At 44.3% G+C, this 16,632-nt stretch overlaps 1 protein-coding gene across 2 annotated transcripts in view; it reads right to left on the reverse strand.

Moving 5' to 3' along the window:
* Positions 1–16,632, reverse strand: part of IFT81 (intraflagellar transport 81) — a 49,063-nt gene that overhangs the window by 12,075 nt on the left and 20,356 nt on the right. For both annotated transcript variants that reach the window (XM_083717228.1, XM_083717229.1), the window contains exons 10-13: positions 13,528–13,623; positions 11,642–11,788; positions 2,424–2,573; positions 268–396 (exon numbers count right to left, since the gene is read on the reverse strand). In XM_083717228.1, coding sequence (XP_083573354.1) covers positions 268–396; positions 2,424–2,573; positions 11,642–11,788; positions 13,528–13,623 — 522 coding nt within the window. The remainder of the gene's footprint in view (positions 1–267; positions 397–2,423; positions 2,574–11,641; positions 11,789–13,527; positions 13,624–16,632) is intronic.

Consider the following 16,632-nt stretch of genomic DNA (forward strand, 5'->3'; position numbering starts at 1 on the left):
TGTTATTAACAGCATAGCAAGAAAGCTGGAAACATGGGGGGGGGGGCGCGGCAAAGGAAGATTAGAAAGACAAATGGAGAGGGAAAGATCAACTAAGATGTGATAAATGGAGACTGGCCATATACCCAGCACAAACAGTTTTGGCACACCAGTATACCCACAGCCACGCTGGTCTGCCAAAGTAGATCTTGCAGGGTGGTGGTAAGATTCAAACAGACAACACCCTTCCTTCCAAGAGAGCCTTTAAATACAGGGGAGTAAAATCACCATTTCAGACATGTTATCCAGAGTCCGACCCTTCATTTCATCCATTTCGCTCTTCACGGCTGACACTCTCTCTAGCTCCTCCTGTGTATAGCTGTATCCAGAGATACCCTTCTTGTCTTCAATTGCTTGCTGTTAACATGGAAAAAGAAAGACATTTCTGAGTATACGTTCTGACAGCAGACAAGCAAACAGATTCTGAATTGCAACCAATAAATAGTAAGAAAGCCCTATGAAAAGTTAAAGACTGTGTCAGGGGACTGCCATCGGAACAGGGGAGGGAAGTGGAGGGTCGTTGGGATACAGAGAGCCTCCAAAAATCCTGAGGAGCAGTTCCTCTTCCAGCGGTGGGGAAAGCCACCCCTCCAGTGGAGAAGAGGGGAAAGGGCTTGAGGATGCTGCAGAGAGCCTCAGTGCCTCACCTGGCCAGGAGGGACGCACACCACTTCCGTCACCCACCTTGCGCAGAGGGGTAAAACACAAGGAGGGGAGGCGGAGGCTTGGGGTGCCTAAGTTCTTATGTAAGGGGAGAAGGGCAACTCCCAGATTCTGCAAGTGACTAAGATGGACATGAACTTTGTGTATCTGCACTGTAAATAGTTTGCACAATAAAACCTGTAAAAGACAGGTCGGAGGCCTGCCTGGTTACTCATGAGCAACCACCACCACCATCTGACAGACTGCCTAGTTTGTTTTTTGATCAGGGGTTGTCAACCTGGTCGCTGCCACCCACTAATGGGTATTTCAGGATTCTAGGTGGGTGGTAGGGGATTCTATGGCACAAGCTGAATCCTCCTTCCATCGAGCCCCGGCTGGCGGTAAGGAAATTTTACCATCAAGAAAGATGCATTAGTGGGCGGTAGGTATAAAGAGGTTGACTATCCCTGAACTAAACTATATGAAAATCACTAAGAACAGGTCAGCTGCTGTGGGAAGACATCTCTCCTTAGAGGGCATCTTTGCACAAATCGCCTAGAGGAGCTTCTAAAGAACCAGGTGCATTTGCAATCATCCATTACTTTAATTTGTGGAAGATGAAATAATTCTGAGTGTGCGGTTGTTTTTTATTTACTAAGCCATGTCTTCCACACACAGATTAATAATGTTTGATCAAGAAATGGGGGACAACACTTATTATCATCTTACAGCCTCTCTTGCAGCCTGTTCTGCTTTCTTTCAGAAGAAATAAAATGTTTTACTGAGCAGGGAAGAAAACAAAATACACACTTGGTTACATGGGTTTCCATATTTTGCCACAGCTTCTCTTTTAATGGATATAAATATGAGTAGCTTTAGGAAAAAGGCCCATCTCTACACCAAAGCAATTTTCTAGCAAAGCAAGTGCCAGAAGAAAGGCATGAAGCCATGGAAGTGGGCTGGGAGAAGGGCATTGGGCACTGAACGTTCCTGCAATGATTGTATCTTCACTGACTTCAGCAGCCCAGTTTGTGTCTAAAACTAAACCAAACTGCGGCTTAGGGCAAAAGAGGGAATGTGTGGGTTCCCAAAGCTTAGCGCTACATGTACACCAGGTCAATGTGCATGGGGAAGCCACTTCAATTTTTTAAAAGCAAGGCAAAATTTCAGCTTTTGAATAACAACATGCTAGAACTGAGATACCACATACATAGCTTCTTTTAACATACAATAAAGTCTAGCACATGTCATTAGAACTGTCTCAAAGCCAATGCTAAAATACTGAACCTAAACCAAAGGCTTCACTTAACATTGTTTACAACACAAGTGTAAATGTCAATCTGATCATGAAAACACATATCTCAAACAAATGTGTGGGTGCTCCCTCCCTCTCCCCCTTTCTCCTTTGCTGCTCTGCGCGATTGGAACTGCCTCCCAAAAGGCTTTGGATGCTGCCTCTCGAACTTCCTTCAAATCCTTCCTCAAAACCCACCCTTCCTGTGAAACCTGAACACATGTAACTGACACAGTTGAATCTTTCCCCCCTATCTCCACCCCTCCCATGCTGCATTTTTGACTGTAGGTTCCTTGGGGCAAGAAGCTCTCCCCTCCTGCATTGTGGCGGTGCTGGAACAACCCCGGGCTTGGCCTGCTTGGCTTTGCAGGAAGAGCTTGAAGCTAGAAGAGTCATCCTGGCTACCTGCATTTCGCAGTATGGACAGGAAGACAGAATGGCCCATTACCAGCTGCTGCTGGATATCCTCCTGGCGCTGTTTTAGGAGCTCCTCTGTTCTCTGCAGGATGCCGTACTCAGCTGTAATTTCTGCTATATCCAGGCGCTTCTTTTTGTAAAGCGTGTTTTTGCTCCGAAGCTTATTAACATACCGCTTAAACTGAAATGAGAGATAACAGGGGACTTTGAAATGTGAGGAAGTTAGATTTAGCACACACTGTTACACCCCGTCAAAATGTTTTGGGGCGCCCTTCCTCTCTATTAAGTATGTACCTCCTGTACATAACAATACCAAAACAAGCTTTTTTTAAAAAAGGAAACTACATTTCTTTTTTTAAAAAATCTGTGATATAAGTAACCTTTCTAAGTGTAAAAAATTGTGCTGCTTTTAAATAACAAATGCTTAAAGGCTGCCATCATTGGCAGTCTGAGACCCCCAGAGTAAGTGTATGTTCTATAAATAGTGTTGCAGGCAAAGAGCCCATCCTGAAATCAGCCCAGATCATCTGCCATCCTATGCAGGGCGGTGATGCTTTGTCTACCTTGCTGTGCTCCCGTAACTATTTTTAAAGCCAAACACTGTGGACATTCTTAGTGAAAGAACAAACCCACCTATTGCTCAGTGTGTGTTCAACACAGACCAGGCTATGTGTACCTTTAAGAACAGTCTTTTCTGCTGTGCCAAGGCTCAGGGCAAGGTCACAAAAGTCACACAAGAAAACAAGTGCATGATCATTCCAGGTTTTGGAGCCCCAAAGCAGAAGCTGCTGTGGAAGATCTGCTCATTTCAGTGGGGCTTGCACAGGAATCTCCCTAGCAGATGTTTGTTTTTTGCTTAAAATAAAATAAAAGGCCCCCTGTCCAGCAACAGCATTTGAAAGAGAGAGGCCTATATTGCCCACCTAGGAGTGATAACCTTGGTAATAAGTTGCTTGCACACGCACACCTAAAATGGCATCTGCAGCACTTCGGTGGTCTTAAAAGAAAAGAAAAAAGGAACCAACTCACTTCCATTTAAGAAAAGTTTCCCTGCCTGAGGGGATTCTGACTTGCCATAGGTGAGTCACAGGGTTGTTTACGTATGAAAAGTCAGACGGATACTGATTGCCCTGTCAAATCTGATCTTGCCTGCAGAATTCAGCATCCTGATAACCTCAGCTTTCCTTTTTTTTTTAAAGAAAACCAAGCAACTCTCTTGCATATACACATGCACAGTGACAGGTTTGATAGTGTGCAGCCAAAGCCTTGATGGAAGCTTCAAAGCCAGGCAGGAGCTCTGTTGGGTTTCCAGTGCTCCGGGCAGGAGTCGCCCCACACGGATTGGCAAAAGCAGAAATAATGATGTAAACAAAGGACACATAATGCAACAATCGCATAATTTATACAGGTCATTGAATCCGGATTTTCCACACACATAATTACTTTTGCATAAAGTTTTGCTTTAAAACAAGAAACACTTGATACTATAAAATACACTAAAAGTAAATGCTGGGATAACTAAGTGTGTGGAGCATGTGACTCTTAACCTCAGGCTTATTGGTTCAAGCCCCACACAGATTCCTACATTGCGGGGGGTTGGGCCAGTCCCCACCTAACTGCCTTCTTACCTACAACCAGTCCAGGGAGTGGCACTGGCTGAGAGCTCCACAGTCTTTTGCCCTTGAGGAGCTCAACAGGGAGAAGGATTGGGGTGCAGGAGCTGGCCTTGGCTCTGCCTCCATCCACTATTGGCCTCCTGCCTTCCACCCCAGCACTCCAAGGGTTATCAGCAACCACCTTGGACCACCTTCTTCCCTGGAGATCCAAACTGCTTCTGAGCATGCTCAGACTTGAGGCCACTTCCTCAGCACTGCACATCCTGGGGAATCAAGTGGTGGGGACAACTTTCAAAGGGAAAGGAATACTGTGCTGACAGATTGTGAGGAGCGGGGAAAGTACTGCCTGATCAAGTCCATTCTGCTTACAGAGCGAGAAGAAAGTGAGGCCTCAAGGTCTTCCAACCAGCTGAACCAAATGGTTGAACTGAGCAAGTACAAGATTGCAAAGTCTTCCCTGCCGCCGGACTGCTTGGCATTTTGGTGAAGTGTGGGTCTAAACCTGCCACAGCCGCTAACAACTGAAACCATTATGTAAAACAAGCATCTATCACGCTGTCTTCTCAGGAAAGAGAGGATTATAAAAGTACAGGGAAGTCATGACAAAGCAAAACTGCAGTGAGAACAGAGATGTTATTTACATAGCAAAGAAAAGAGGGCCTTGCAAAACAAAGCATCACACAGCGAACCTTTTGACTGAATACCAAAGAAGTTCAACTCCACAAGAGGAACTATCTTGAAGGGGCCTTTCCTGCTCTGTTGTACTTCTGGCATTCACAAAGTAATTGGATGCAGATGTTCAAGTGTGATTGTTCTCTCATTACTGTGTGTTGTTGTGGGGCAATCACAGGCACCTACTGAGGGCATCAACCCCAAACATATATCTTCCATCTGACAGCTTTCAGCACTGGTGGTGGTGGAGGTGTTAACCTCCTTTCTGCAGCAACAGGAACGCTCAAATAGCCCTTTAAATAAAGTAAGCACAAAACAAGACCACCTTCTTTCACAGCTTCAATCCCTTGCCATGAAAGAATCATTTTGTTTTAAGAATTATTTTCCTTTGCTAGGATGTGCACCTTAGGACATTTCCTTTGCTGCTAAAGAAAGGGAGGAGCTGACTGCCTCAATCCTTCCAGTTTTACCTGAACAAGTACAGGATCAATTCTTGCACAAGTGAACTGCTAAGATGGAAGTGCTCCCATCACTCCTATAATAATAATAATAATAATAATAATAATAATTAACATCTGTTCTGGGAAACCCTTTGGCATTAAACCTTCCTGGATTTTTGGTTGCTCAACTGGGGAAACCTTTTCACCCTCAGGGTTTCGTTCTCCTGCAGGAAACCCTCCCCACATGCCAGTAGTGGTGGGCGGAGCTGGAAGCAAAAGTGGGGAGGCTTCCTTCCAGTCACACAGAAGCTAGTGGCCTCTCCCCCCCCTCCCCACATTTCTGCTTCCATGGAAGCAAGGGCTCAAAGGCACATTCCAGCCTGGCAAAGGACCTGGTGGGTGGAAAGCAGAGAGCAGGGCTGAGGGGGGACACGGCCTGGAGGGAGATGAAAGAGTCAGCTACAGGGGCATGGCGGGGGCTGCACTTGGCTTGCAGGCTGGAGGTTCCTGCCATTAAACTGTTCCTGCCTGTGTGGTTTCCTGCTGCTTGCCCTGTTCTGTGTCTGGAGAAGCAAAAGGTGTTTATTTACGGTACACCCTTCCCCAAAGGAAACCCACCCTCTGAACTGCAGAGTGTAAAGAGCGGAGGGAACCTGTGGCCCTCCAGATGTTGCTGGCCTGCAACTTCCATACTGGTTGGGGTGAGGAGAGCCACAGACTCCCCACTCCTGTCCTATGATAGCCCTGGACTGCCCACCATTGTGGAAGGAGGAGAGCAAAATAAGCCTGGAAACACAAAGGGAAATCATTTTTTCAAATAAATACATAAGTCAATGTAGGTTCCTGAGAACATTCTTAATTAGATACTGCGAGACTCTCTTTAACTGCCTCAGCAGGATGCCATAGAAAAATGTTTGCAAAAGATATATATTGAAGATGATGGAGCAGATGGCCAATCTTCCTGCCAGTCCAATTAATGCAATACAGACAATCCCAAGCAGTTAAAAACATTTAGTCTAAGCAAATCTCTGGCTGTGACAAGCTCTCAACAGCCATTTGCAAGATATCACAGATCTTATCTTGGACAGCCATTTTGGGGTATGATTTATTACAGCCACTTCCATTCCCAATTATGGAGCTGAGAAGCCCCACCCATTTCAGTGAGGTCTGGGGGGGCGCATAAGCAGCTTCCTGGCTTCCGCCTAATGCTTGTGGAGAAGCCGACTTCTACTGAAGAAGAAAAATATCCTGCGGTCGTCTTGTAGGAGAGGCCATTCGGGCCATTTTAAAATATCAGCATTAGGGAAACTGTTTCTGGGCCACACATGACTAAGGCTCCTGTTTGGCGTGGCTGGGACCAGGGATGACAAATGTCTTTTAATTTATAGTAAAGACCTCTCTCTTAATCCAGAACTTTGTGCCTTAAAGCAGTGTTTCCCAACCTTGTGCCTCCAGATGTTTTTGGCCTACAACTCCCATCATCCCTGACCACTGGTCTTGCTAGCTAGGGATGATGGGAGTTGTAGGCCAAAAACATCTGGAGGCACAAGGTTGGGAAACACTGCCTTAAAGTACATCTCTATTAATCACCAGGGAAACCTAAGTGAATGTCCCATATTTAAAGGAAGAAAAATGTTTTGAAACAGCTCTGGTGCTTCAAAATGTCCAGTACTTTTTGGAAAATTAAGTGTCACCTTAAGGGGCACCAGGCACCTCTTGCTGGTGTACACCTCCAGTGGCAGGCATGTGAGAAGGCACTCTCCGATTCCACCCATAAGGCTTGCTTTAGCCGCATGTTTTTATACATGAACTGGAGTCCACCCTAAACCTGTAGTGAAGAAATGCCCAGGTTCAGAATTGCCCTGAGGTCTCCTTAGAAGAACCACCAGCACCTGGTCTGGATATGTCCCCTGAAGGGACATCACTTGCAGCTGTGGACAGATTCCCCGTAGACAACCATGACCCATGACACGATGGTTGGCTGGTTTCTGTTCTTCTTTTATTATGCATTTTGTGTTCTCGTTTTGTACTTTTATGTTGTGAACCACTCTGTAATCTTTGGGTGAAGGGAAGTATATAAATTTAATAATTATTAATACTTATATTAATAATTTATTTGTTTACTTTATGCCCTTTACCATATAATCTGAGGGTGAGTTACAACAATTTAAAAATAAAGTATAGTTATGTGTGTGTATAACGTCAATCATGCTCTGGGAAGCAGCATCTTTAGTAATTCAGACCAGTCTATTTATTCTGCAATACACTCAATCATACTGGAAAAAAGCCTTCTTAGTTCTTGGTGGAAAGCTGCAGATGAGCAAGATGAATGCTTTATCCATTCGAGTGAGTGCTCCAAGAGCATTCATGTGTGCTAAGCCACATTTTACACCTGAGCCACACCGTAAGTTTGACTTCACTGACAGTTAATGCCCTGCTTCAAATGTTCCTGGCTTCTGTAGCTGTATGTCAGGTGACTGTCTGTGGCTGCAATCCAGCCTAGGGGTTGGCTAGGCTGACGGCTGCCAAGGGCGAAGAGCCAGGGGGGTGCAAAAATCAGGCCTTTCCACTCTGGCTTGGAGTGGCTAGGAGTCCGTCCGCCTGTCCACACGCTCCCCAGGCCAGGCCAGGTAGCCAGCTGACATGCGCATTCTCCTCTGGCAAGAGCACAAGGGGCAGGGAGAACCAATACAGCTCCTTGCCAAGGGAGCCTAGGTCCACCTCTGATGCACCTAAATGAGTAAACCTCATTTAAAACAATGAGGCATATAGGATGGCACTGTAATCTCCACCCCAGCTCCCAAAGCAGGAGCCTATTTTGAACAGGCTGAAGGAATAGAAACAGTGGCTCTGCCCACTGACTCAATTTGGCACAAAAGACTCCCCAATCCCTTTGTTCCAGGGCAAATACTGGGAGGCTTTTGCAGCATTCCACCCATTCCCCCTGAAGGGAATGAATAGCCAAAAGGCAGAAAGGCAGGACTCTGACCAAGATTCTGTTGCTATTCAGCTCTGAAACCGGGTCTGAAACCAGACTGAGAATTGGTATAATCCAAAAACACTTTGGAGTTAGACCTTCACCATATACCTTGCTCCCCTGAAAGCTGTTTTGAGACTGGATAACTATTAAGTTCAGTGATGTCCTAGGAGCGCTTTTTCAACAGATGTCTAATCACTGCCTAAACAGTGGGGACTTCAGGCTCTCCCAGCAAGGGCTTCGTGATCTCTTCTGCCTTATCCGACCACTAATGAGACAGGAGAGGCAAGGCTTCAGCAGGCAGGTGGCATCTCTGGAACCTCCAAGTATTAGGTCCATGTTATCAGCCTGCACCAAGTGAAAACTACCTTGCCCAAGTTGCCTATCCCTCTTCTCTGTTGCCATCTGGACCTTCCATCTCCCCTGCTGTGCTTTCAGCTTTCCTTCTGACCAAGAGTGAGTCAGGGCCCTAATCTCACCAGGACTGCCCACAGCCACCCCCTCATCCCTCTGACATCAGTATCTGCTTGGTGTCCAACTCTGAAATGGACTAGGCTAGAGCTTGCTGACCACTGGACCAGATCCTTTGGCACTCATCCTGCTGCGCTCATCTGACAGCAAAATAGTTTCTGTGAGATTAATGCCACTTTGATTTTGTTCCATCTAGCATGCTGAGGAAGTCTGGCGGGGGGTGAGATCTAGGCTCCCCCAAACCTGTGTTCAGCTTTAAAAAGAGTACAATGTGCTGTGAAAGGGAGCTAAAAATATATCCAGTTTACCTAGGATCACTTGTAATTGAACCACCTACCCTTCTAAGAGCTGGAATGTGATTCTCTAATTTTCAGGATCTGACAGCTGCAGGGAGAAGCGTGCCAGCATTGTCTGCGTTTCTTCTGCTTTTTTGAAATAGCATCTCAGATTCTTTCATGATATTCTTCTCTTTGCAACAGACAACTTTACCCCCTGACTTCTATGCGGTTTCTACTAAACACACACCAGCTATCTCCTGCTGTTAGCTTGTCAGTTCCAGCCAGCTGTGCAAACGTCGGCCCTCATAGGACTGGAGGGCTGTGTGTTCCTCTGCATCGTTAGAGGAGAAAGCTACATGCCGGGAAGTAAAAACATAAGCCAGGGTTGACCTTTCTGTGGATGAAGTGTTAAGACCTCAGCTGAGGATATGATTGCTGGTATGTGAGAGTCCAGGGAGAGAAGGCATTAATTCATCTGAGTGCCAGCGTGAGTGAGGGCCAGGACACAAGGGGATACAGCAACCCAAACCTAGGGAGCGGTGGGCAAAGACATAGCAAACCAGGTCAAATAATAGTTAATTAAGATCTCTAGCACCACATCCAAAGTATTAGGGACACAGAAATTAGGAACCAAGTGGTATAAAGGGCATCCCAGGATCACAGCCCCCAACCACCTCAAACCAAAAGGGTGTTCAGTTTAGCACATGCTGTCCTCTATAGCAGCTGGTCAGACAGCCAGGGAAGCTCAAAACCACTGCAAAGGGGCATCCACTATGCTAGTGTTAGTTCTCCCCAGTGACATGCTCAGCACCATTTATAATTTAACAAGACTCGTTCATGGTTGTTGTTTTTTTAAGCACTCAAGAGCTTGGAGTGCTTAAAACTTCATTAGAGCTTCAAAACTATGGAGAAGGTGCAAAATGAAGTTTATTATGTTAATTCAAAAATAAACTAGAATATGTGCCAAACCCATCAGTGGTGTTTTCTCAAAACAGCAGTGAATGTGAAACTATGGTAGGCTGCTGGGGTCCTCTTTTTTCATTTAGAAAAAAACAATGGCAGGGAGGCCATGAGAGGTTTATAAAATTGTGCAGAGTGAGTGCAGATAAGAGTGTCTGCCACTTTCTCATGCTACTAGAACTCAGGGTCATCCAATCAAGCTGATTGGAGATTCAAGACAGACACACATTTAATTTATGGATTTCACTTCCACGAGTTGTGGTGACTGATGGCCAGTAGCAGCTTAGATGGCTTTAAAAGGGGACCAACAGCTTCATGGAGGAGTAGAGCCTATCAGTGGCTTTATGGAACCTCTGCAACAGCTTCTGGAGGCAATATGGGAGAAGCCTATTGCCTTCATGTCTTTCTCGTGGGCCTCCGGTAGGCCAGCATTGGAAGCAAGATGCTGAACAAGACAGCCCTCTGGTCTGAGCCAGCAGAGCTCTTCTTAAGCTTTTGTAGAAAACCTCCTAGGCCCAAACTGATGGAAGTTAGAAGGTATTTGAACATGTCTGCCTGCTCATTCCCCTCCTTGCCTTACTCCACATTGCAGCACAGCCATGAGCTCAACTTCCTTTGCTCGCCAGTTTCCTGTTCCACCGTTGTTGTGGGTCTTAACAGTTTAGCTACTTTACAGATTGTTCCTGTCAGGTGCATTGACAACGTGGAACATTTTTTATGTACTTTACAATACACTGAACTAACAGCAGATAAGACAAAGCGTTTGTGGTTCTCTCTCTCTCTCGCAACACTCTGCTGCTGAGTAATTAATCACTGCTTTGCGTAGCAGGAATGTTATGATTGTCTGCTTTCAAATTTGACTAAAACAAAGGTTAAGTGTGAAGCTGAAGTTAATATACTACCTAGGAGGATTTAAAAAAACAGTCTTGGGTTTATGGAATAATAGGAAATAGTGGACTTGCCACAGGATTAGGTGTTGAAACCAGAATGTCATTTTCCTTTAAAGACTCTTATCTCAAGGGTTTGTCATCTAGCTGTCTTAGGTTGCAAAGACTGGCTGCTGAAGCCATATTTGGTATGGGGAATAGTGCCCTTTACTTCAGAGAAGATAATGCAGCAGGGGAAGGGCCAAAACTCTATGCTTAAGTTCTTTGCATTCAGCAAGAGCTACTGTGACTGCTGCTTCTTCCTTGAACTGTCCGCCTCAAAGTCTTGCTTCTTAACCTCTCCCAACCTTTTCCTTACCCTTTCCTCCCACAGTCTCTCATGGCCCCCAGACCCAAAGACTGTGGAGCCCCACAGATGGCTGATGCTACTTCTGCCTCCTCCCAGTTTTCTCAGACCCATGTAGAGCTGCAGTAAAAGCAGAAAGGGAGGCAATAAGAGCATCTCTGTTTGCTGCCTGCGAGCGGCACGTGGTTCCCATGGGCCACTTTAAGAGGGCCTTAAAGATGACATAAAAGCATGGAAATAAAATAGTACGGGACCAGTCTGTCAAACCTGAAATGTAAGAACGGTGTGTGCCAAAATGGTGTGTGCTATTCAGTTGTCCTTGGGAGTTAATGGGATCCACTGGAACAGTTAAACACGGAGGCCAAGAGACAAAAGCATGACAAGACATCTGAATGGGGGCTTTTGGTTTACAATTCTCTAACGTCAGCTGCCGAGGCAGTGTGACAAATTGCTTTTGATCTGAGAGGCTTTCCCAGAGCAGCCTATTCAACCACACTGGCTGCCCAAGCAGGAACTGCTGGAATGGAGGGTGTAAGTACAATAAGCTCATGACACATGTGCAAGCTTTCACATTTTCTCTCCTCACTCACCCTGACCCTTACCTCATCCCCTTTCAAGACTTCGGCGCCGTTCAGTTCCCGGGCTTGGCTTGACTTCTGCAACATTTGCTTCTCTAGGTTGGACAGCTCTTCCTTGGCAGCCTGAAGCTCTTCAGCCTTGGCTGCCTTCTTCCGGGAAATGATGGAGGCCTGTTGGGTCATGTTTATCGATCATCATTGCAGCACACGGCAAGTTGAATCATTCCAGGTAGGGCAGCACAATGGGCAGAGTGGAAACGATCAAGGCATGAGATGCCAGCATACAATACAGACTTGAAACTAAATCCTTGGATTCATGTAGCTGCACTAGGTACTTCAGTACTTCAGACACATAATGACCTCGAAAGGAGAAGGAAAACAGATCCCCCCTTCCTGTAAAAGGACTTTGCTGCCTTGCTCCTTAGAAATAATTCCTCCTTACCACGGGTGTGGGTAAGTGGCAACTGTGCCACTTAATTTTTTTAAAAAAACTTTTTCTGCCATCACAGAATTCCGAGAGGCATACCTAGGAGTCCCAGGCAGTCTCCCATCCAGGCACTAATCAGACGCAGACCAGACCTGCTTAGCTTTTGCAAAGTGCTGCATTATGTGCCCTCAGCCATGTTCTGCGGCTTCTATGCTGCAGTTAAGAATCAGATTACCATTGGCCAAGCATTCTACTTCGGCAGCCACATCTGATGATTTCCTTTAGTTCATTTTCAAAAATTAAAGATTTTAAACTGTAGCAATGAAGAGAAAGATCCTGCAGTTATTTTACCAGTATCTTAATGTGGATTTAAAAAAACTTTTCCATCCAGTCTTTACACAATTGCACAAGGCAGCTTGCAGCATTTAACTGGAAATGTCAGGGGTTGAACCTGGGACCTTCTGCATGCAAACCATGCACTCTGCTACGGAGCTAAGCCCCCACCCATCACCCCCCACCCATTAGCAGGACGCTATGAGGTCATCATACAGACGGGGGAAATACAGAATCCAATTTAAGTGGCGACAGATAATATAATGAAAGAGGAATGCTTTTATTTCATTCAGGCCTCCTTGGGATAAATATAATAATTTTTACAACAGCACAATCCATTATTTCCTTTTATGCAGCATTTTTAGTGTTGCTTTTAACAGAATAATGCTTTCCAGAGCATTTCTATACTATAGCAAGTACCAAAAGGCTGCAGTTCAAACATACAGCTTCGGATTATGTTACAGAGTTCTAAAAATTAAACACAAGCCTGCTGTTTCTTCTTATTTAAAACATGGATTATACAGCAATAGTGTAGGCAGTTTTTGAGAACAGCCTCCACTCACCGGATTAAAAAGCTTTCTATAGCCTATCTATGGTGATTCAGCCTCTACGGTATCCATGCCTTTTCCTTCTCCAAACTAGGCCCATGGTGACAAATTGTGTTAAAAACATATGGGGTGATCTTGTGAAGCCGACGACAGTGCCCTGTGGAGCTGAGAGGAGTCTGCCATATGTTATTGACCAAGGGAAGCGCTCTGAATTCCTGGAATGGCTCATCCAAGGGACGTCAGCACTTTATATTAGGAGCCAGCTGGTCTCTTGTACCAGCACATTATGTAGCATTCTTAACCTTGTAACACATCACTCACTTAAACAAGATGCTGCAGGTCACATTCGCAACCAGATATCCTACCTTTTTAATGTACCCAACTCAACATTTTGACCACTGACTTTGGAGCTGTTTCACATTATACAGGTGGGTTGATCATCAAATTTGTAAATCAAAATACAAGCAAAATTCAAAGTCTCACAGGCAATTGGCTGCTCACCATAAGATCTTAAGATGAAGGGCTGTGTATAAATGCAATAAAAAAATAAATAAATGATTTTTCAAAATAACATTTCTCCTTAGAGAAGACTTTGTTCTCACCTGTTGTCGATACATTGAAAATTTACTATCGATTGGTTCATATTTCATCATCCGCTTCTCAATCAACTGATTGATTTGTATGTTGACCTCATTTATCTGAAATATAGATTAAAACACGAAGAACGCTTGTCATCTGAGAAAAGGTTTTCACAGCCAATGCAAAATTATGCCATTTTTATTGCTCTGCAACAGAAGAGACTTCCAGAAATTGCTTCAAACGTCAATAATGGATTCAAGCACAGTATCAGATCTAATTTTTAAAAAAGCAGCTCCAGGACTTTTCCAAAACCGCACAGGGTGTCTGGAAACATGTCATTAGCAATTACTCCTTATTTATTTAAATATCACCATTCCCTTCAGCCTCCCAGTCCAAAAGCTTAAATTCCTTATTAGCAAGGAAACTCTCTGAGCCAAAAAGCAAAGAGGCTGGTGGACCCATTCTGCAAAGTGTTTCTCTCTGTGAACTTTTCATTCAGTCACGATTAATAACTAGACTAAACGTCTAAAATTCCAGCCTCTTTCTTTCCCCAGAACAATTTCTTGCGATTTAACTGTGCTTTGAAAAGACACAGATGCTCCTCTTTCACAGCCCGTTTCTGTAATCTGCCCTGAACCCTGTGGGATGGCTGGATATAAATCAAGACACTTGTTAAAATAAAAGAAATCAGAGCAAGGACAGAACTACTCCATTTCACTCTCACTCACTAGGCTGCTGCTTTAGGCAGCCAGTTTGGATGCAAATAGCAAAAACTCCCCAATACTTGTTTGTTCACTTTTGGCACACTGCTATACGACAAAGAGTCTTGTAGCTTCTTCAACATATCTTTGGGCTTTAAGGTGCTACAAGGCTCCTTGCTGGTTTTGCTGCAAAACAAAGACCATGGCTATCCCTCTGAAAGTTGCTGTATTGCAGGAATGTCTCAAGATTTTGAGACTATATCATGACACAGACCTTGGAAACGAGTTCTCTCGGAGGCTCATGGCTTTGCACATGAAAGATTTCTAAATATCAACATCCTCATATTGGAGGTGCTTATTTTCCCCTTCCAATATCAGTGCAGAGCGAGTATAGAATTCTGTTGGCCTGGTTTGCACATCACGTTAAACCACAGTTATAATAGCTGAAATCGTGGGTGCTTCACTATTCCTGCACTCCTTCTGTTGCATTATCTGAAGCTGGGTTGTAGTTTGCACCCCCCAAGCAAAGAATAAACCTTGGCTTGTTTGGAGAAAAACACAAGCCATGAGCCCCTGTTCAAACAACAAAACAAGCCAGACTGCACTAGTTTAGTTTAATTACAGCTTGACGTGACGTGCAAACTGGGCCATTATACCCACAATTCTTTTGACAAACACATTCAACTATTTCACCCAAAGATGGGGGAAACTTATTTGGAATGAACTCACAAAAGACTCTGAGTTAATATACAATTGCTAAGGACTTTGTATTCTTTTGGAGTTTCATGAATGAAGACATTGTGTGAAAGGGACATTTGCAGCTCCAGTTCATGAATATAAAATGGATGCCCTGGGATAATGTCCAGGAAGCCCAGAGGTATCCTGGGATAACCCCCAGAGGTCTATTCCTGGACATTCAGTTGGTGCATAGGCAGTTCTGTTGCAAAAGAGTCCCTGAAGTGCCATACACAACAATAGTATACATTAAATCAAGGCCTGACAGGGGATCTGTTACCATGAGTCACATGAGTGTTCCTACTGCCATGGCCTTCATGCCCTCCTTGTGGGCTTCCCAGAGGCATCTTGCTGGCCACTGTGGGAAACCAAGATGCTGGACAAGATAAAGCTCTGAGCTGATCCAGCAGGGATCTTTTCTCTCTCTCTGATTTCAATTTATATCCTGCATTCTACATATATTACATATATAATAATTATATTTGTAGAATTATATACGGGGGGGGGGGTTATTGAGTTGTTTTATTTTGATTATATGTTTCGTGGTTTTATATTTTGACTTTGTTCTGTGAATCACCCTGAAATGTGGGTATAGTGTGGTATATAAATTCAATCAATCAAATCAAATTGAAGAACAGATGAAACGAATTAAGATGGGTTGTATGAAAGGACATCAGAGGGGAAGCTAAGTGGGCCTCACTGGAGAGAGAGTTCAGAATGTTGGGGCTCTTATGTTTGCAAAATTATCAGCATTACATAAATGTGGAATGACTGACTTCTGGTGCTGCCGCCACGGCGAACAGCAGGTCCCACAATAGCGGATGCTGGCCGTGCAGCTAATTAAGGATAATCTGAAAGTAATTAGCCTTGCAAGTCCCTCCCCTCATTAGGGGGGAAAACTTCCACGGATTGTCCGATAATTGCCTCTCGCTCCGCACATATTGGAAACTCTCCAACGTGGTCGCCATGAGCAGAGGTACTTCTGTTTTTTAAGATGGATCTGAATTTGGATTTAAGAAACAGGCATGTTGTGGATGAAGGAGACAAGATAACCTACTAAATGAATCAGCCACTGAGTGCCAAGGTTTTGATCTGGAGAGGATTTCTTCGTAACTGGCTTGCTATGTAAGTGAAGGGGAGCCTTTGTTCTCTTTTTACGTTATATTTGTTGTTTTATGATTCGGCAAGCCTTCAATGAAGAATTAATTACTAATGGAATGAAATTATTAATGGATTACAACTATAAATGGAATGCAAAAGGGATTCAACAAGAACTTTATAATTTTCTTTATGGAGTACTTAAACGAATAGACTGTGTAAAATACTGTAATGATTTGTGACATTACTTTCTAAAGAGGGCTCTAACTCTGATTTATTATGGTTTTGGTGACACACCAGCTTGTTAGACAATCAGAAAGGATCAAAGAAGACAATGCTGGAAGTCTGCCAGGAATCACGGCTGGACACCGGAATACTTTCAGTTTTGAAAAAGCAAAATGGAGAAGCTGTGGCATAATGATAATTGAGTCCTTGAAGGAGGAGTAATGTTGAAGAGGACTGATTGATTACAACATGAAGGAAAGGACAAATGTAAACAAATATTTCACACAGAAAGTTACAGGAGATAAATTCCCTTTGCAAGTAAATGGATATGGATTTGTTAAATATGAATGAAAGTCATCACACCAACGG

The sequence above is a fragment of the Podarcis gaigeae genome (genome assembly GCF_964106915.1).
Source record: "Podarcis gaigeae genome assembly, chromosome: 16".
Classification (NCBI taxonomy): Eukaryota; Metazoa; Chordata; class Lepidosauria; order Squamata; family Lacertidae; genus Podarcis; species Podarcis gaigeae.